Raw genomic sequence first — 23,165 nt, 5'->3', positions numbered from 1 at the left:
TGTTTCGTTTTGTTGGGATCTGTTTGAAAGACTGATAAATGCTGCCTCTACCATTACGTCTATGATGTACCGGTTTTGCAGAAATGGTGTGAAAGGGGCTTGTTCGAGTCGGCATGGCAAAAAAGCATACAGAAACACGTCACACCCACACGCCAATGTTATTTTAGTTAGCTAAAACTAACATAATAACAAAAATAAAAATAAAAAAACAAAAAAAAACAATTTTCGGTAACAAACTTTTAACTCTTTTACTGCCAACCGTTTTCCAAAAAGATGTGCCAGCAGATTTTGAGCATTTTCACTGATCTTTCAAGTCAATACCATATTAAAGATTGGATTCCGTTCTCCCATCAAAAAAGAAAAGTATGATTCCACCAGTTGAAAATAGGTCATTTGAGTGACACCAAGCTATAATGGAAAAAATGAGAAAACAAGCTTTTTGTGAAAAAGATGCATTTTCTGCACAACAGTGACACTTTGACACGAATGTTTTTTGTTTAGTGACGCGCTGTGAATTAGATTTAATGTGACACACGCTTTGCTCATTCCCGACATCCGTGTAAACGTTGTATTTCCTAAGATCCGCCATATTGTCATGTTATTTGATCCACAAGATCCCATTGAAAAGAGATACAAAGCTGCCAGTTAGTGGGTGTTTTTTCTTCTTCTCCCAGCTCATTCATAAACAAAAAAAAACACAAAAAAAAACATAGTTGACGTCAATTAACGTTGATGGCGGTCCTCGTTGGGATTTCCGTTAACGATAATTAACGTTAACGGCAGCATAAGAATAAAAAAAATGAAAACTAACCAAAACTACATTCTATGTTTGCAAAACTAACTAAAATTAACTATAATTACCGTGAAAATGTCCTTAGTTTTCCTCTTTGGTAATTAGTTTACACGAGCCATTGAGGTTGATTTTAAATGTGATTTAAGTACAGTACATTTATTTCGATATTTCGATATACGTCTGAGAGTGTGCCGTGAGAAGGGTGTTGCTTTTTTCATTTTACCAAGTAATACACAATATTTTTTTCAAACAAAAATACTAAAACTAAACTAAAACTAAGCATTTTTTAAATAACAAATAAATAAAATAAATAAAAACTAATAGAGCTGCCTGAAAACTAATTACAGCTAACTAAATTTAAAAAAAACAAAGCTCCCTAACCCAGTCACCCACATAAGGTGTAAGATTGAAGTATACTGGACAGGCATGATGGCATTTCTGACAGCTGCTTGTCAAGACAGGAGCCATTTTGCCGCTCGCATACACACCAGCGCAGCAACACACAAACGTGTACACCCGCACACGGCCGGGTGTTAACGCAGGCAAACAGCTGAGGGTCTCAATGGAACGCTGCAGCCTCAGAACAACCTGAGTCGTCAGCAGCAGAGACAGACAGACAGAAAGACAACACGAGAGGTCGCCTCCGGTAAAAGTTACATTTCCAGCCAACTGTCACACGCGATTAGAGTCCGATGAATGCATGAACGAGCGTCAACAGACATAAAACAATGTCCGTTATTCCTGCTTTCATGTGTTCACTGGATGTCGTCTGTTCTTCATTTGCATCTGGACAAATATATCAGCAAAAAAGACCAGTTAAGTGTGATCCGTTATCTACTTGTAACAGTAAAGACAGGAAGGAAGTGCAGACTGATGGGACCTTGACCTCATGGCTACTTCTTGGCTGCAGTCCCTTCCTGTGTTTCATGTGCAAGACGTCAGCCACAGTGGAGTTTGACATTTGCTACTGTGAGGCTATTACTTGTAGTTCACATCAATCATTGTTTTAATACAACTGTATTAGAAGGTAGTGGCGATATTAAGACAGCAGCAGAGAGCAAAAACTTGAATCTGCTTTTTGTGTCCCTTTGGCTCCTAAATAAAATGAAAAAGATGTAAAGAATTCCATCCGTTGAAATAAGACCGCAAAGAGCCCAAGGCATGCATGCATGAATAGGTTTGTTGTTGTGATACTTTAATCAGGGGATATGGCGAGCGATTTGCGTATTCATTTCTTTATTTAAGTGTGAGCACGCTCCACTAGTTTGTCAGAAATCAATTAATTAGAGATGCACGACTGCACGGATATCCTCGGGATTTTCTCTATCAAAGTGAGGAAGTTAAAACCTATACTGTCATTTAATTGTCCAAAGTGAGATCGGGGATACTATTTTTTGCCCAAGTGCGGATAGAAAACAAACAAAATGTGTCAAAACCATGAACAAAACAATATCTGGAACCTCGGAAGAGGAATGCCTTTCAAGTTAATCAAAGTCTGTTGTCATGTGTGGCACCTCAGTGTTGTCATATTTCTATCACGTTCTGCGCTTTTTTTGATCACACTTATTCCAATCGATGCACCATTATCATGCTTAATATCACACTAGATCTCAGTTTACCTAATGAGATTGTAGACAGAGTAAATCCCTTTTGAAGAATGACATCCATGTTGTAGACACATAAGAGGTCTGAATTGGGGTTCAGAGTTCATCCATCCATCCATCCGAACTGCTTATCGCTGTGTTCCTTCCTTCGTGTGCCACATGGTGGCACATTTTTAAGCCCGTATTCACCTGAGGGGGTGAATGTTTATGGTAGAGAATGCTGACTTCTCAACAGGGTTTGTTCAAGGTCTCAAATGCTCATCAGATGTTCTCCAACACTTTTAACAAATGTTCATCATGTTCAAAATTACAACAATGAAACCCATTAAAACTGTTGCTTCTGTTGTTTCTAACCTCAAAGTGCCATATGTTGGTGTGGCGTGTACTCGTGTCCCGGAACGAACTGTGTTCAAGCTTAGGGGGTCACAGGTTATGGGATACAATTACAACAGTGGCAACTAGACATTGTCATGCAAATGTCTGTTCTTTTTTTTTTTTTTTTTTAAGTTTAAAGGACAAACAATACCCCGGTGTTCGTTTACATGGGTACCAGAGGGGGGATGTCGTTGGAAATGCATTAGAAACGCATAAAGATCTTGTAAATCATCTAATAAGAAGCATACTCGGGCTGCCTTTGGGAGGCTAAGAGAAGGTGACACCCAACAAGATAATCTATTGTTTACAGAAGGGGTGTCACGGAGGAGGGCCCCGTTGGCTGTGTGGAATCCATTTCTGTCTGAGCGGAGCGTGAACCTCACACTCCTTTTCCCCCCCATGAACCAGACAAGCTCATAACTCAGGCTTGGCAAGTGGCTGGCACAAAGTTGGCACTGTGATGGAACACAGTAAACAATGCCTTACTGAGGCATCGAGCTGCTAAACCTTGATAACACCACACCACCCACTCTCGCTCTCTCCGTCCTACTGGTACAAATATAGCAATAGAGAGTTATTATGTGTGACCTGCCAGCACAAGGACAAATATGCTGCTAAAATAACAATGCAATCTCTTTTCAGGTGAGATTTCTATTTTGATATGCAATTCAGGAATATGGCTGCACTCGTGCTATTTTTTAAGGCAAAAATAACTTTTGCCTCTATCAGAATGCCATGAGGCCAAAAGCGCTTGTGCTGTACCTGTATGTACTCTCTGTTGCTATCCTCATTGGGCGTCCATCCGTTGTTGTTGTAGTTGAGTCTGGCCTGATGTGGCAGCCAATTTTCATCATAAAAACTTGATGAAGCTGTGATCTGTTCATCAGTGATCTTTCCACTTTCCATGCCAAAAGCATTACTGCAATGGAACGCTGTGAGAAACGCAGATATTTAATATGGGAATTTAGTAAGTACAGATAGATGGATAGATGGATAGATGGATAGATAGATAGATAGATAGATAGATAGATAGATAGATAGATAGATAGATAGATAGATAGATAGATAGATAGATAGATAGATAGATAGATAGATAGATAGATATAGATAGATAGATAGATGAGATTCTCTTCAACTTACTTTCACTGACTTCCTTGTGCGTCATGTTGTACCGCGCCGAGAAGCCATCTTTAGCCACAGCCATGTCGGTGTGGAAGGAAAGAGAAAGAATCCCAGTAGATGACTGGATCTCTGGTGGTACCATGGTCCCGCAATAGCGACCAATCAGTGGGCCCACTGGGAACCAGAAATAATGAAACCGTTTCAATCGATTTTGACAATTAGAACGTTGCCACAAGTGACGCAAATGCATTCTATCCATTTCACCAGTTCTCTTGGGTAATTAGCACAATAGTTACACCTTGACATGTGTACTTCTTGAGTAGTGAAGGCAGAAAGCTTCAAACATTGAGCTCCAATTCCATAAATTCACAGTGTCAAGTCAAGTCATATTTGACGTCAGAAGGAGCAAACTACTCCTTTGCCAGAATGAATTACCAAGTTGGCTTGCAGATAGCTAGCTAGCTAGCTAGATAGATAGATAGATAGATAGATAGATAGATAGATAGATAGATAGATAGATAGATAGATAGATAGATAGATAGATAGATAGATAGATAGATAGATAGATAGATAGATAGATAGATAGATAGATAGATAGATAGATAGATAGATAGATAGATAGATAGATAGATAGATAGATAGATATGAAAAGAAAAGAGCTAGCCAGCTAACTGAGCACAGAAAGCTAACGCGAGCTAGCTTAGAAGATAGCTATTTTGTACAACAATATAGACAACAAGTTAAATTGTTAAGATGTTTTAAATTGATTTGTGTCACGAAATACCGTTTAAATATTTAAGCAGACTACTTGAAAGATGATGAATGCCAACAGAGGAATTATCCATACTGGTTGACAATTCACATGATATACAAACAACTGCATTGTCCTCTTCCAACTACTCAAAAGTAGCAAGTCACCATTAGGACTATTACTAGTAGCATTAATAACACCAAAATCAAAATAAGAAACCTTAAAACATGCTAGATTCTAACCATTATCTCAGCATTTTGACAAAGTTATAGTAGTTCTATTATTCGCACCATCTATAAATCATCCTTTTCATTTATCAACTTCCTTTCCTTCTTGGATTGTATCCCTCCCCCAACCTCTCTAATTCTGTGCTCTGCTGAAATATAGTCAGGGCCACACCTTTCCCTGTCACCACCTCCCTTCCGATCATTCATCCCCTGCAAGGTAGGCCGTTCGTTGTTTTGCACTGTACACTTTAATCATGTGCGTGTGTGTATGTGTAAATTCAAGGACCTAAGTGATGCATCTACTGTCGTCTTCTCTGAAACAGCAACTTGTATATGTCAACACAAACAGATGAGCAAGATCTCGGGCCCTGGGGTGCACGTGTGTGTTAGTGTGAAGGGTTTTGAGCAAGGATAGCACATCCATACGCGCTGAATGCTCCTCACACACATATTGAAGCTTGTGGAGGAGGTAGAGAAGATGAAAAAACAGCCAGCAATCGATCAGTGTGATTGATTTTTTCCCCCCTTTTGGAATGGCTGGATATTTGAAATAGGCCTCTTGAGCAAACAATAGTAATAACTCTTCCACTGATAGCGTTGAGAAGGGAAAAAAAACACTTTAAAAAACCCTCCACAAATTATCGTAAGAACAGTAAAGCTTTATGGCACACGGCTGAAATTGTATGATTCTGATAGTTATATACAATATGTAAATTTAAATAAATAAATAAACTCATAGGATTTTCAGTGCCGATTTGCACACATGCGAGTTATGTATCTCGAGCATGGTCACTTCATCACATTGTCATTATCTTTTCCTGCCTCTCTCATCCCGTGGAAGCACTAAAACTGAAAGTCCTTCACCTCTTGATCTCAGCCGTTGGATTTCCTTCCCCTTAAACATCCTCCGAATTCATTTCACTTTCCTTTCAAAACCTTTGTGTCATCTCACTCAATTGTCTCATCTTCCCTATTTTTTCCTCACACGGAAGTTTTCACCTTAAAAAAAAAATCAAGTAAAGACTGCAATAACAGTAACTTACCTGCCCTGTTTGATTTGTGTGATCCTGTCAACTGACCCATTTGTGCCATTTTCACCTTTTAGAGTTCTTCTATTATATTTTGTACTTTTTTGAGTAGAATGGTCAATAGTTACGACAGAACTACTTATGTCAAGTTTTTTTATTACATTCCAGTTTGAATTGTTCTTCTTGTAATTCTTCTAGCCTTCCTTGAAATCCTCCCATTTCCTTCTCTCAAACCAGAGGTCTTCTGGCCTCCATTTATTCATCTTAACACATCCTTTGTTTTTTTTCTTCTGCTTAGCCTTTCCACTGTGCCCTCTTTCCTCTCTTTTCCTCTTCCATCTCTTGAAACTATATCCAGTCTTTCTGCGCACAGGATTTGTCCCTCTCAACTCTCTCCAGTAATTCCAGCAGCAAGAGCAGAAATATCCTAACCCCCTCACCTCCTATTTTTTTTTCTCTCTCGCTCCCTCCACTCAACAACTCTCATTTTATTTTCCCCATGAAAACGCATGCGGTTTTCTCCAAGGTGGGTGCCAACATTTTGCCTGGAAGCTCAGCTTTTATCAACCAACGCAAAGCGACTAAAATAGTTGGCATTCCAAGTAAATCGATACAGATGTAGGCAGGGAGAAACGCTTTTCATTTCACTTCACTAAGTGGAGTCCGCCGCAAAACGGCTGGAACATCATTAACGCATTAATGTGCTAAAATCTGAACTCTTTAAACATTGTTCCATTCTTTTTCAAATCACACTTGTTCTCATTAGGGTTGTAGGTTAGCTGTTTATGCTTAGTTTCAGTGTATGACATTAATAGCACTTTATACCTCTCAGAATTGAGCACAATTTATCATTTGGGCGGCACGGCTCAGTGGTAGAGTAGTCGTCTCCCAACCCGGAGATTGTAGGTTCAATCTTCAACCCTTGTGACCATGCTGATGTGTCCTTGAGCAAGACACTGAACCCTAATTTGCCCACAGTGGACCGAGAAGTGCTCTGCATGGCACAGACTCCCACTGGTGTATACATTTGTGTGTGAATGGATGAATGTGAGGCTTTGGGCAATACATGAGTGCTATGCAAAATGCAGCCCATTTACCATTTATTCACCATTTCATTGCCAGTTTTGCCTAGGCAGACATTGACATCTTTTTCTATGTGAAAACTCAATAAACAGAAAGTAAAAAAAAAAAAAAAAAGGTGGGGAGCACGCAACACTCAACTTTTGGTAACACTTAATAATAACTATCTGTTATAACTAGTTAATAAATCATTAGTAACCTGTTAGTTAATGAGTTATTAATATATGTTATTTGTTAACAGTTTGTTAAGGATTTTATAATGATGCTTATAGATAGTTAATATACCATTAAACTCTTAGGTAATAATTTATAACTATACCTAATAAATGAGTAATAGATCATAAACAAGCTATTAGTAAATTACTAGTGACTTGTTGAGTATCAGTTCATAGTTTATATATGTTAATGGAACCTTGTTTTTAGGTTGAAATTATTCCTCAGGAATTAACTGTTAGTAAAGAATAACTCGTAAATTACGTAACAGTTTACTAATCATCTACGACCTCATTTGCTCCCAAAAACGTATACATATGTTCTATTTTAAATGTATTGTGTTCCAAAGACGTATTTATATGTTGTTTGTTTGTTTGTTTGTTTGTTTTATGCTAGAGCATACAGAAGGCTTCGATGCAGCCTCTCAACAGCAGAGAACGGGTGGGAAAAAAATGGTAGTAACTACAAAAACTGCCAACAGGTGGGAGCAAAGTATAAGAGATCAACTAGGGCCATGATGAAAACAAGTTGTTTCCCCACAGTTCCAAGCAGATTTGTGAATGATTAAACTTCCATCCATCCATCCATTTCCTTGACCGCTCACTCCTCACAAGGGTCGTGGGGGGTGTTGTGGGGGGTGCTGGAGCCTATCCCAGCTGGCTTCAGGAAATAGGCGAGGTACACCCTGAACTGGTCGCCAGCCAATCGCAGGCAAACTTAGCTATATTCTAATGCTAATTGCTGTAAAACGGAAACAGATAGAAATATACTTTTTGTCCTGATGAAAGAAGAGACTCTAATCTTTCTTCTGGTAGGCTCCATGTTTTAAAAGCAATAGAACACAATATTCTGTGGGCCTTGTAAAATCAGTCAAAATCCAGGAAAACAGCCAGGAACAAAGGGGGTTGCTTCAGTGAAAATGGCTGGGAGTCAATGAGTTAACTAGTTATAACGGATAGTTACTAATTATAAAGTGATTCTTTTTCCAAAGAAGACACTAGATGCATCTTTTTAGAGAAAACCTATGCAAGTCCTGAGTTGAGTTTTGATTGGAACCCTGGGCCTCAGGTGTGAAGCGGATGTGTTAACCACTGTTTTGCAAATCAATTGAAATTGTAGTTATATAAGATCATTATACTATAGATTATATAAAGCAAAAACAATAGATTTTTTTTTTTTTTACACTGTACTACTTGTATATAAATATGTGCCTCACCTCCAGGAAGCCCGTCCCAAACTTCCAGCCAGTCGTACTTGCAGTCCCCCTCTGCTCCAGGCAAGGGGTCATTCTCCAGGTCAAAGGTGAGGAAAGTGAGGCTCACGTCCATGCTGGGGGGCACGACGATGATGAAGGAGCACTCCAGGTTGTGAGGGTATTTGTCAGGGAACCCCGGAGACTCGATGAGCCCTGAAGGACTTGTGAAGTTTCTGGAACAGTCTGAGCCTAGACAAAAAATGGATACATTAGGACAAATATGAGTTACTGTATTTATTGTAACTTGCTGAGCCTCCTGATAGGATACTGGAGGGCCTTATTGATGAATACATTCAGTGGGTGTCCCACTTCTTTTCTCCATTCAGTATGTTTACACCGACACGGTTGGTTGGTCATCCTGTTAATAGCTTAAACGCAACCTCGCACTCGTGCACAAACACACACGCGCGAGCGTAATAGTCTCATACCCGTTCATAAGGGTTTTAGGGTAATCTGGGCCCTTTAATAAATCCGCTACTGTAATATTTCCTCTATCAGTGCTCTGTCACACACAATTGGTGTGGTGGAATGGCACCATTATTCTAGTTTACTCAAGCATGTATAGTCGCACACCCAAACATACACATCCCTGCATAGACACGCACACACAAACACACACACGCCACTGTCTAAGCCTCTTATAGTAACCCATTTCCCTCCAGACTGTTTGGGTGTCTGCACTTGGATGCTTCCACAAGTAAACGAAGGGAAAGTAAATAACACGTCGACTCTCGCATGTTTAAATGCATTCAAATATGGGTGCTTTAACTTATATGTGCATTTAGAAGTGTTACTTTTACCAAACATACTTTCCCTATTGTAGTTTTTTCCCAAAGTACAAAGATGTTTGTAAATCAACAATCCTGACGGAATGACATTACGTGTCACTTCTTCTGTCCTACTTATCAATCTGTTGTGCTTTTGACCTTCTCACACGTGTAATGACATCAGACACGCACACACCTACCCGCTCCCCTCAATAATGTGGGTCGGCGTGACTGCAAGCATGTGTGCGCGTGCGATCGCCTGACCAGTTTGGTTGCCAGCAGCAGTTTTAGTCATTACTTCAAGTTCATGCACATCACATAAACACTTTCTGCCCTCCTTTCACATGTGATATGTTCCTTTCATGGCCCCTTAACCCGTATTTCCACCTTGCTGCTTTTCGTTTGAAAATCAAAATATTGTACTATAATGTACCCAAGCAGCAAACATAGTAATTAGTCATTCTTCACGTTGAATTGTATTTTCCACGCTTTGTGTGAGTCATTGCCCGTCAGCATCAAGAAGGTTGTTGCTGCGCTGCACAGTGTGATTTGTGTTGCTGGGTAGACTTCGGACGAGTGGGGAACAGTCGGCAGTCGTGGCCCAAGAATTCATTAATATAACATAATTGGATATTAGGAGCATCTAAAACCACACTGCAATAATTTAAAGGTCGTTTGTCAATTTTGATTTTCAGGTAAACAACATACACATAAGTTAATTTTTGCTACAATGTGTTCGATACCACTTTTTTTTTTTTTTTTTTTCCAGATCGATACCAGTGCGAGTACTCAACTCAAGTTGTCACTACGATACCAAGTATCGAAACCACTCGTACTTTTGATATATATATATATATATATATATATATATATATATATATATATATATATATATATATATATATATATATATATATATATATATATATATATATATATCTCTCCTCTGCCCACCAAAAGGATTTGAAAGAATTACCTACATATTCCAGTATAGCATTGTCCTTAAATTGCATGAGATTAAAAGCAAATTTCTATTCTTCGAATTATGGATGGGCGAGTACTGATACCAGCTATCAGTACTGGGCCGATACCAAGCCTCATTTTAAGGTATTGTACTCGTGACAGGGCTGATACTGGTATTGGAACTTGGATATTCCTACATGTGGCAGTTTTACTATCAGGATATATAAATTAAAATAGAAAATGATCATTAATTTCAAGCAAATTTTAAGGAAAAATTATAGATTGGGATATATATAAAAATCTTTTTTTTTTTTTTTTTTAAACGATCTGTTACTGTTTTGTTTTTTTGTTTTTGATGGGGTTGGGGGTGATTTTATGTAGGGATGGGCGAGTACCAATACTAGTTATTGGTATCTGTGCCAATACCAGCCATATTTTAAGCTCTTCTGGCCGTTTTATAAGGAACCATAAATTAGAAACTAGAAGAATAGACAATTACCATTAATGTTATGCAATTTTAAAGAAAAATGCTACTGTATAATGGGATATATAGGTGTTTCTTTTAAATTATTTGTCATCGTTATTTAGGGAAGTTTTATGTACTAGTGGTATCGATGTTTGGTAACGATAACTGTGACTACGCCGGACTTAAGTACTCATATTTGATATCAGTCTGAAAAAGTGGTATTGAACATCCCTAATTGTATGTATCCCAAGCACTTCTGGTATTGGTACTTGGTATCGGTATTGGTGATGACTCAAGAGATGAGTTTTAGTCATGCCGGTACCAGTCTGGAAAAAAAAGTGGTATTGAACTTCCCTAATTGTATGTATCCCAAGCACTTCTGGTATTGGTACTTGGTATCGGTATTGGTGATGACTCAAGAGATGAGTTTTAGTCATGCCGGTATCAGTCTGGAAAAAAAAGTGGTATTGAACTTCCCTACTACTACAAGTAATTTTGAATCTATAGTTCCTGATCATAAGATGGCCACAGATGGGCAGCAGAAACTGGTATCAATCACCATCGTGAGTACCGATACCTTGAAACAAAGCTGGGTATCTAGCCAATAACATGTTCACCGATAGGCATGAAAATGTACATACAGTAAAGTGCAACAATAATGGACCGAGCAGGCCTGTGCAGACATGCCTTTGTTTGCGATGGCTCATCGTACATCTGTGCATTCATATACTGGATGCATGTGTGTGTGTGCGTGTCCGTGTGTGTGGGCGAGTGCATGCGTCTGGCGAATTCTGGGTCACAATAACAGCTGGGGGCGCACTGCCTAGACAGCAGGACTTGATTGGCTGCCCCACCAGGGCTGCCTGCGTATTGGTCGTTAATTCTTCTACAGCAACCATAGTAACAGAACTGTAAACACAAACTGTTTGTTGTTGTATTTGTTCACTTTTTAACTTGGTGCATTTCCACTTTTTCATACCTTTCGGAAGGTATCCAAGTATTTGCATGCGGCGTATGAAGTATTGCGGAGATTTAGAATGTAAAAAAACAAACAAACAAAAAAAATCTGGCAACAAATTATTTTCTGCGGTTGACGTGTTTCCGTATTTGCCAACGTGCCCTTTCCGCTCCGACTCGACCGTTACTCAGATGGCAAAGGTCTGCTCGTCAGTACACAACGACGTAGCGAGACAATCTCCCCCAACACAGACGGGGATTAGGACAGAGACCCTCTCTAAAATCATCCTCTCGTAGGGATGAGGGAGTCCAAGCGGGGGAGAAAAATCATTAATACACACGGCAACATAACTCCATTAAACACATTTTGAACAATGGAAACATTTGCACCTTCTATATCCAACACATATTGACCACTAAAATGGGCACGAGCACACAGGAAGAGCATATCGAGGTGTGTGTAAGTCACCCGCACGACACAAGCAGACGGCGAGTTGCACCTTCCAGTATAACAAGATCTTGTTAACCGTATTCCAGCAGCTTGAATGTTCAAAATGTTCCCTGTCTGCCAGATACACACACACATACACACGTCCAATTTCTGCTTTGTAGCTATGGAGCAAGTACAAGACAGGGGGCTGCAGACTTTGAAAAAACTCGTTGAGGAAAAGCTACTTGGACAGCCTTTCAATCTCAACAACAGCTCCTTGATCAGAAGGTTCACTTTATTACGGCATGTACGTAACTTAGTCTTTTCATTTGGAAAAGTTGTGACGGGCGCCAAATTAACTGATCAACATTGTTATTTCAGGAAGTATCGCTGCCCTACAAACCCTTCTAGTGTGACGTCACGTTTAAGTTCGCCCCTTGCGGTGGAGGGCAGGGTGTCAATGCGAGTGAATTAGAAAACAATCAGTTTGAAAATAGGTCAAACAGTTGATAAATCACCAAGAAATGCTATGGTGAACCTGGGCGTGGCTAATCGGCTGCCGTCAGCGATTCTAAACCAGACGGAAGACAGTGAGGGGTGAAAGACGAGCACGGTGGCTAGCATGAAACTACGACGTAACTGCTTTGCACCCACAAAAAGTACGAGCATATGCTCAGATCATTTTGTATCAGTTCGTTTTTTTCTCTTTTTCATATACAGTTGGACATAACATTATAACCTCTGATTGTAAATTCGAGGCAGACGTGATGAATGTGACATATCTTTAGTGTAACTATCATTCATACGTTTTTGTTTTTTTTTGCACACGTATTCAAGTAATTTTGAACAAAAAGTTAACGATTTAACACGATTATCACAATTAATACTTTAACTCGGGCTTGATTTCTGCTGACGAATGTGTAGTAAACGTGTGGTCTGTTTGTTAACAGCTAGCAAGCTAAGATAGCGCAAAGACTTTGATATACAGCAAGACGAGTATATGTGGACACAAACGATTTCATGAATGACAATTTACACCATGAAAGTGGTGATCGACATCCTGTTTCAACCAAAAACAATATACCTTCGGCTTCCACTTTCACTTTGTCCTCCAACAAACTCCTTTTTTTTGTTGCTAGCGGCTCCAAACGACTGCTTTCGCAGTAATGTAGTGTCCTACTCGGGACGTTTTTTTGTGACACTTGACATATTTCCCACCTTTTAACAAAAACGCTTATGGAAGGTTTGCCCTCCGAGAGGCGCCGCGGGATCTAAGTGGTGACGTCAGCTGGAAGGGTCTATTGCGTTGAAGTGTGGGGGTGTGCTGGCAAAACCTACGCCAAACCCATCTTTCGTTTACAGAAACGTGCTATTCGTGTCATTTTCGGATGTGGATACAGAGATCACACTAATGCAATATTTATACAACTAAAACGTTCCAATTTAATGAATTGATGGAGTTTAACTGCCTTAAAAATGTATAAAGCCCATCATGAAATCTTACCAATTAACATGCAAATCAAAAAAACAAAAAACAAAACAAAACAAAACAAAAAAAACGGGGAAGGTGAATACAAATGAAGAGGAATTTATATATATATTTTTCCAAAACTAAATACAAAACTAAACAAAAATAAATGTATTTCACCTCATGGTGTCAGTTTGTGGAACAATCTGGATTATAAAACTAAATCATCTCAGTCCATTTCTATTTAAAAAAAAAAAAAAATGTATAAAAGCACAATTACTGGAAATATATATAGCACAAGGTCATGCTGTTGAATTATTTTGATACAAGTTTTACTTCTTTCTGTCCCCTTTCATTTCTTTTTCTTAAAGAATGAAATCAAAATTTTGAATTGAATCGAACTATTATGTGAACCTTTACCCTCACTCTCTCTCGTATTGCACCAAACTACTGGAACATACTACAACAAGTAATAAAACTCACCTCATTCATCATCCCAAATTCCCAATAGCAACTTTTAACAAAGTTAGTGACAAATACTCTACTGTAAAAATGTAACTAATGTAATGCATCACATTATAATGTACAAAAATACTTATTTCTATTTGTGTCTATTTTGCTTCATATTACCCATATACTCAATTACCTTATCTGGATAAATAATGGTTAAAAAATGTCCCACTGAACACAAATGCACAGTTGGATTCTGATGTCAGACTAATTATACCACTATCACAACTGCAAACCATTTGAGGGTCAATGCCAGGTCACGGCAAGCTGAACCACTTAGTGGAAAATGTTGCCAAAAAGAACATGAGAGTTAAGTGTTCTAAAAAACAACAACACATATTTGGGAAAATTAATTGTGTGCATCATGGCTGTAAAAGCAAACAGCGTTAGAAAAAAAAGCGTTAGAAAGCAGAAATTCAGTGTTGCAGCATTATTGTTTTGACATTGATAATGTGCCCTGACTCAACACTTAACAGCTAAAACCTGTTAACACTGCAATTATTTTTCTGTTTAAATCCACATTTCCCCAAAATCGTTTTTTAGAAATCCCTTTTCTAACCCGAATATTCAGTTATATAAACGCAATCGGGGTGCGGCCTGTGAACTGAACTTTGGTTTGTGTTCTATGTATGCTCTATTCGCATAGAATGTTTGTTTTGGTTTAGCACAGCAACTGCTTGCATGCGCGGCGGCCATCTTACGTTGCCGTTCGTTAAGTGAGCCAAACTTGAATACACTGATTTGAAATGGAGGGATGTGTACATCTGTTGTACGATACTGCAAGTGTGAACTCCGACACTCATCCTAAAGTCGATTGAGGGGAATCGAGTGGCAAAAGACACACACAGAACAAATCCCTCCAGGCCGGTGGCCGAAAGTGAGACGCATCCATGTGGCAGAGCGCGCGTGTTGTGTTAGTAACCGCAGCCCGCCCGGTGTGTGACAGTGTCTCTCAGGGCTCAGGACTCAATTAAACAGGCATGTGCGGAATGCTTTCAGGGGGGAACGGAACAAAATGGCCGAAGACACGACGGGTCCCTCTCACTCGTCTTTCATCTCAATCGGTGTTGCTTTGGCTGATCCACGGCAGCGTGAAGGCGATCTCTAAGTCCAGCACACACAATAAGACGTCATGCTTGGACAGACAGACGACCACTGAGGGCAGACTGGTCTCGCATGGGCGGTCCAAAGGGGTCTCAAGGGTGCCCTGCTGAGTTGGGCTTTACCTGCTTAAGGTCTGGCATGACATCCGGGAGACAAATTAGGTCTGGTCACCTAATGAAGCGTGCTGGTGCTCTTATGACAGTAGTGATACAGTCATGGTTAGCCTGCTTTCAAAAGTGCACTTGACTAGACATTATTTTGGGGTGGGTCACGGGGATAAAACCCCTCTTGAGAGAGTTAAATCATCCAAACAAAGACTTGTTACACAGGAATGTTCACACCTGACCAGGGAGATTTGATTCTGCCTCATATTTACGTTTAGTAAAGTGGGCAAACCCATAGATATTTTTCAAATCTTTACTTTAAATGCGAGTGATAAGCTTTCAGTGACAACCAACAATTAGGCATTTGTTGACTTTGATCCGAGAAATGGAAAACGCTCAAATTTGTCTCGATTATTGGTACGTTACCCCACTTAAGTCAATAAATTCTGATTATTGTTTTATTACTTTTGCCATCCATTAAAGGGGAAGTCAACCTTAGCACATTTCTTTCCAATAATATGTTATATATGACCTCACTAGTCTAAACATGACATTAGTGGAAAATCCAGCCATTTTGACCCATCTCACGGGGCGGCCATTTTGCCTCTGGCTGTCACCTGCTTTTGGAAGCTGAGCTGTGATTGGTTGTTGTCTGAGACCTGCGCAACTGTGAGCAAATGGCAAAATGGCCGCCCTCCTAATATTGATGAAAACTGCTAGATTTTTTCTGCTTAACTCATATTCCATTAACACAATATTAACTCTTTGACCACCAAAAACGTTTAATAACGATCAGTAAAATCACGACGTACACCGCCATAAACGTTAAATGACGTCAACTAAGTTTTTTATTTTATTTTTTTCTGAGTGCAACGTCAAAGTGCAGCGCTGCCTGGTCAATGGGTTGTGGAATCAAAAACACTAACTATGGCCACAGATGGAAGCATTCTCTTTTCGTGAACGCTCAAAGCCTTTGTCATATCAAAGTTTTTTTGATAATGTGTGGCAGTAAAAGAATTAAACAAAAGAATAAATTTTTGAGGGTTGACTTCCGCTTTAAGATAAAAGTCTTTATGTGCTTAGGTGTAGTAAGACACATTCATCAGGCACAAATTAGGCTGAACATTCATAAATCCATTCATAAATGGATGGATGTTACTTTCCTAGTACAGTTTCTCAATGAAGGCTGAACAACCTCCAATGAGTTTAATAATAATGAACATCCTGAGGTGACATCTCCTTACCAGTTTTGAAAATCTCATAGCGCAGCGAGAAGCCGGCCCCCTGGTGGGCGTAGTCAGACACAAACTTGATGTGGAGGGCGGGTCCGGATGATATGATTGGCGCTGGGGCGATGTTGCTGCAATGCTTTGCCAATAAGTCGGCTGACTCGGAGTTGCCGTCGTGGATCTCAACATAGTCATACCTACAAAGGACAAAACAAAAACAAAACAAAACATGAATTTGATAATATCATCGCAAACACTAATGTGAGAAACAGATGGGTGGAGTTTTCTCTGTCTGACACAATCAGTGACTGTCATATCAACAGATCATGTTCCCATTTATTGGAATGATAACATCAGTGACCTCAGTGTAACATGGAGGAGGTATTTTTTTTTAAGCAGAAATGTAATATTCACTGTCAGCAAAACTGCGGTTGCGTTATTACAGCTGCAGGGGAAGATATATAATTCACACATACCATAATGAACACCACACATATTGTAAGTGCCGTACAACATAAACCGAGGGTTGCAAAAAAATTCCACATATATTTCTGAAGTGTACTTCATAATGACATATAAAATGTTTTAATCAGAGATAATATAGATTCGTACTTGTTCTTTTTCATTTTTTCTTGTAATTTCCGTCATCCCTAAATTTCGGTTTAAGTTGTCAACATTATTAGGAAGTGCGGTCAAAAAAAAACAAATCTATTTTTATTTCATGTCTTTGATGTGGTCTGAGCACAAATGTTGGCCTCCACGTTCAGACGCACAGCAGGCGTGTTGCCTGTGTGTCTGGACAACAAGCAGCTGGTCACCTGCTTGCCTTCAAAATAGCGTCCTGCCAACAAAATAAAAAAAAAAAAGCACCAAGTTGTCACCACAGAAGACATCAAGTTTGATTGTGACTTACGCTAATTCCATTATCACCAAGCCACTTAAAGACCTAATAAGTACATCTGGAGTCTATTTGCACATCTTCTTTATCGATCAGCTCGGACCGCAGTCATGTTAATTGCTCTTCTATTGAGCTTTTTACATCTCTCCAGCGTGATCAGGGAGGAACACTCAAAGTATGTCTGCTTTTATGCCGTTATACACAGGAGATTAATCGATACTACTGGCAAGTATTCATTACAGTAACATGCGGAAAAGCTCTTGTATTACGTTTTTGCATTGCTGATATACGGTAGAAAAAGTGATATGAGGTGATTCCATACATCTGAATGTTTTCATTGGATGAGCTGGAGAGCATAAACTCCACTGGTGCTTGTGCGATATTATTCCCTTAAAGGGAATGGAAAATTTACTTATTATTGTTTGTATACAAGTAGTTGGGTCTCTGGAGTGCATGCCCACCCATCAAGTGTAAACTTAAACAAGCAAGTAAATCTTATTTGTGTTTGGTGAAGTGTCCATGAAAATGTTGTTTACACCTATTTCCATCACCTGATTATCTTTGGGCTTTTTTTTTCTCCCTGGGCTCCTTCAACATGTTGTCACTCACACAAGACTCACTGTGTGGGAGAGTGAATTGCAAGAAGCGGGATTAAAATGTAAGAAGCATTTCGGGGGTGTTTTCCCCAAAACCTCCTAAAAAAGGAGAATTGCAGCAATTCAAGTGTGGGATATGGCCTCCTGCGCACCATAGTCAAACTTGTAATTAAGTTGTCCTCACCTACTTATTTTCAGCAATGACACTGTTTGAGTGCTGCGTTTTCTCATGAAAAGTAGTGAATTGGGGAGGAAGTTAATCACCGTTATACTGGACTGCGATCTAACAAATGAGCGGATACGTCAATATACGGAATTATAATGAACTATGAACGCACGCACAAATCACCGCAATGACGTACTTGAAAGTATATACGTATCTAATTGCAACTCCTTCTGCAAACATGTTTAAAAAAATGCTATATTTGGAAAAAAATAAATATATACGGTATATTTGTGTAATTATTGTTGACTTACGGAGTCCGACCAATACATAACTGTTATTAATTCCAGGTCTTTGCAGCGGCAAATTTTGCCATACTCACAGATTTTGGGCTTAATGGTAGAGACAGCACCGATACTGATATCGATATAGATTATTAGTAGTCAAGGAGACCCATATTTGGAGTCGATATTAAATTTTACTGAAAGATAAAATATTGCAAAATTTTGAAGTTTTAATTTTTTTAAATTTTTTTTATTTTAGACATCTTTGATTTAAAATGCTACCAAAAAATCATAGAGCTCCCGTTGTCATCACTTTGACTGAAAAAGTTAAGTGAAAACTTAAAACAGGTGAATAGCTCCCTATTGTTTTTTCTTTATAAAGTAAATAAAGTTTGTCAAAATTTCAAAAGATCTGAAATGTTATATTTTCAACTTATGTCGGTTTTAATTAAAAAAACAAAACAAAAAAAAACTAAACAAAAACATACGGTATGACTGCCTTATTAGTCTGTAAGTGGGGTAAGAAAAAGCTACAGCTATTTATTTTAATTTAATTAATTTAAATTTTTGGATGGATGGATGGATGGATGGATGGATGGATGGATGGATGGATGGATGGATGGATGGATGGATGGATGGACGGATGGATGTTTTATTCATCCCATGGGGGAAATTATATGGTCACTGCAGCAATATTTACACATCCACATTCTTTTTAAGAATACATAATCCACCATAAAAGTAATTTTCCCCATTAAAACTTGAGAGGAATTAACTACCACAAAAATGTCTTCTTTTTTTTTTTTTACTGTACAGTGATTTTATATGAAATCTTAGCAGTTATTATGAACAGCGACTTGTTTGCGGGTGATCATGCAAAATTGGGGACATGTAATTTTAATGATGTGATGTTCTCATCTTGAAGCTGCCATAAAATTCCTGCTACTTCTACAAATGACATCAAAGTAGGTGTACAACATAATACCACACCCTTCCTTCCGTACAACACTTCCTTGTAAACTCAAAAGACAAAGGCTGCCTTTTGAAATTGTGACGTAAAATGTTTACTGATTCAGCCATCAAGAGTGTGAATGCGGTCACAGAGAACCCGACACTGCATTCGCTCCTGTTGGAGTGACAGCCACAGGTGTCTCCGCTCCCCAACCTTCGCCCCTCACTCCCCATCATGTCCGCCCTTCCCCCGTTTGGCTCCGAGCCTTCACATCCGCATCTAAGCGAGCACACGTACACGGTAAACACACGTCTGATACACACACAGTGCCCGTGGCTCGCATGCATCCATAGATGAGCTGGAGGTTTCCTTCAATCCGTTCTGCGTGGGAGGAACACGGCTTCCAAACACACCGCTGAAATCCCATCATCGCTCTCGCTCTCTCTCGCTCTCCCCTTGCCATCGACAAACCAAAAAAATATATAAATACAAATATTCCACAGAGCCAGCGGGTTTGTTGCACAGACTTGCCGAAGGGAATGACAAGGAGTGGGAATTTGTTTCACACGTTTTCCTTGAAATTCGTCGGTTATCAAGGGGTGTAAAAAAAAGGATTTGGCTTGTTTGTAGGGAGGAAATGATGAAAAAAAAAAAGCCAATTGCCTTTCCAAAGCATTTTAAGTACTGTGAGGCTTCAGTGAGAAGGACCTGTGGGATGCTGTAGAATATGTTGTAGATATAACATTTATATAAATCGGTGGTTTTACGGTAAGTTACTAATGAGAAACCCAGCAAAGAGAAAACAAAAAATGAGCTGTCTTTAAGTGGTGTAAAGCACAAGTGTGTCTTCAGCTGTAGACTGAGAGTCTGGAGAGACACACTCATGCACATGTACCGATAATCGGGCCAAATTTTAGCATTTTCCTCCACTTACAAACAAATGGGAAAAAAAAACTCAATTAAGTAGTGAGACGTCAATATTGTTTTAGGCTGAATCTTAATGTATGTGTTCCCATTCTTGTTTTTTATCAATTGTCAGCCTAGCTACTGTAAAAATAAACTCGATATGTCTAACCAGCAGAGTCCAACTCTTGGGATTGAACCCAAGAAGCAAGAATGTCTCTGGTTTAGGAGCACAGAGTACTTCCTGTGAGCTACAATTCTGTGACGCTTTCACAGCTCAACGCTCCATTTGATGTATTCTTTTCTTCGGCATGACCCGCCCTACTCCACCACTCAAAGCGGCGAGTACCAGCCAAGGCAGAGGTGGAGAGTGGGTCAAAGAAAAAATAAAAAGAGTAATCCGGCTCATAGATATTACTGAACTCAATGCTGACTGAAAAAGAAGTGTACCACTGGGTTCAAGCTCCTCCAATGCAAAGTTAATGAGGACAAGCTCTACAGAAAATGGATGGAAACTGAAGTTCAAGTTTAGTGGAAAAGGGTGTTAAATGTAACTTCAGAAACTTAAATGAGTAATGCAATAAGAATACACTTTTCCATGACCAACTTTTTTTAGTCTAGTTATTTTTAAGAAAAGGAAGTGAAATCAGTCACATCAGAGGTCAACTTTCAGTAATTGTAAACATTCCGTAGAAAGGATGTTGAAACATGGAGAGTTGACGACGATTTACTCATATTTGATAGTGTATTAAGTACATTTTTGGCAACAATATTGTCTATGCAGCCCCACGAGTCTAAATATGGTATTCTGGTTAATATTGTGTTAGTGGAAGATGAGTTAAGGAGCAAAATCCAGCAGTTTTTACTCAATATCACACAATTGCCACTTGCTGTCGAGTGAAAATGACATCACAGTTGCTCAGGTCTCAGTTAAACAACCAATCACAGCTCAGCTTCAGAAAACAGGTGATCTGTGATTGGCTGTTGCAGCTGAGCAGGTGGGAAAATGGCCGCCCCCTGAGATGGATAAAAAAAAGGGCTGGATTTTGCTTCATAACTCATATTCCATTAATCAGAATGTCGTGTTTAGACTAGTGATGTCACATCCAACATATTTTTTGTCAAGAAATGTTGAATGTGGACCTCTCCCCTTTAAAAATAGTCACACATTTTTGGTTTGTTTAAAAAATGTACTCTACCTGATTGTCATTATCGACTTGTTTATATGTGTGCATGTGTCTGTCTAACTTTGTCCAACTGTAATCTCCTGGACAATTAATCAATGCCTCATTATGGCTTTAACATATATTGATCAGGCTCGTCCATCAAAATCACAGGAGCGATCAGACAAGCCTTCGGGGCCTCGGGGAGCGTCTGAGTACCACAGCGTGTGTGGCCGAGGTCAACGGGGATGGAGAATAAAAGAAAAGGACGCAAAGTGGAACTTTTGTCACATTCAGAAAAGAAAGGTTTAAGAGTCACAAAGATGTGGAAAATGGAAGCTGTGGAAAGTGAGAGAGAAAAGTCTAAATATGCCGCATTTGTCATGCTTCCTGTTTTTCGGCGAAAGGAGGAAGGAAGGACTCGGGGGGGTGATTCACTCGGGGCCGATGAGGAGGGCGAGGTGATGAAGAGAGAGACGTGCGGGGAAGCGCCGGCTGAGGAAGGTGCGTGATCAGATGGAAGATGATAGATGGGGTCAGTTTGATGGCGCTGATGAGGCTGGAGGGGGACGAAGGGTCAGATGAATCCAGGGAGGAGAAGGAGAGAGCCGGTAGGGAGGGAGGAAGAGAAAGAGAGAGAGGGGAAGCTGTCAGGAAGATTTGCGCCTGCCCTCCACAGACCCTGACGCTGCAGTTTTCCCTAAGCAGTCAGTGTGTGTGCGCTCGCTCACACACACATACTCTTTCCAAAGACGCCAAATAGAGATCCAGCTTTCACAGACGGAGCCAAGAGGAAAATGTGAAGTAGACAACCAGCTGCCGTGTTGAAAGGCAACATAGCCGCTCAAAATATGACGCTGGAGCAGCTCTTTAACCTTAACTGTCTCCGGGGTCACCTCATGAAGAATTTAATATCACTTTGTTGGCAGAAGAAATCTTATTTATACACGCTTGCACGCATACACAAGCAGCCCCCCCGCCCCTTTTCCAGTTGTTTTGCAGAGACCTTTTATACACTTATGCCAGTTATTGGTTGGGAAAAAAAAGCTGATGACAGAAGAAATATTACTAATATCGCCCTGTGATTCTTAAGCGTGAGCAGACTGCATAGCCCATCACTGAACACAAGGCAAACAAGTTGTAAAAATAGTTTCCATCCATTGTAATGGTAAACTACACCCCAGTCAAGGCCAAACTGGCCTAATTTGGACCCGCTCCAAAAGGGAAATCTTCATAGATGACCTCCTTCGCCATCAGTTCATTCTGTCATTGCATTATATGCATTGATTGAGTGCTTCATATGGCGTTTTAATGGGGTACTTGGAGTGAAGGTGGACTTAATACATTGTTTAAAACCTTATAGTGGGATAGAATGCCACCAATCAAGATTATTTTAGTTAACGAAAACCAACAAAATAACTAAAGTTATTATTGTTTGCCAAGAAAAGGAGAGCAAGACCATCCTAGCTTTAGTTTAGACCAGCGGTGACAAAACTATCGCCCGGACCGCCATCTAATTTTCAGTGGCCCACGACTTATACCGTGTTAAAAATGGTTAGTTTAAAAAAAGGGGGGCAGACTGAGAAGGGACGGTGTCAAAAAATACAAATACATTACGTATAAAAAAGACTTTATCACTAAATTAACACAATTTTCCTTCAAAAAAAAGTAACATCCATCCATCCATTTTTTGAACCACTTGCTCCTCACAAGGGTCACAGGGGGTGCTGGAGCCAATCCCAGCTGGGTATGGGCAGTAG

At 39.6% G+C, this 23,165-nt stretch overlaps 1 protein-coding gene across 2 annotated transcripts in view; it reads right to left on the bottom strand.

Annotated features, from left to right (window-relative positions):
- LOC144030321 (neuropilin-2-like) overlaps positions 1–23,165 on the bottom strand; it is a 98,657-nt gene that overhangs the window by 55,745 nt on the left and 19,747 nt on the right. For both annotated transcript variants that reach the window (XM_077536514.1, XM_077536515.1), the window contains exons 3-6: positions 16,462–16,643; positions 8,410–8,637; positions 3,913–4,068; positions 3,535–3,704 (exon numbers count right to left, since the gene is read on the bottom strand). In XM_077536514.1, coding sequence (XP_077392640.1) covers positions 3,535–3,704; positions 3,913–4,068; positions 8,410–8,637; positions 16,462–16,643 — 736 coding nt within the window. The remainder of the gene's footprint in view (positions 1–3,534; positions 3,705–3,912; positions 4,069–8,409; positions 8,638–16,461; positions 16,644–23,165) is intronic.

Source organism: Festucalex cinctus, chromosome 11 (assembly GCF_051991245.1).
Source record: "Festucalex cinctus isolate MCC-2025b chromosome 11, RoL_Fcin_1.0, whole genome shotgun sequence".
Classification (NCBI taxonomy): Eukaryota; Metazoa; Chordata; class Actinopteri; order Syngnathiformes; family Syngnathidae; genus Festucalex; species Festucalex cinctus.
The sequence above is the reverse complement of the archived record's forward strand: the minus strand, read 5'-3'. Positions and strand labels throughout refer to the sequence as shown.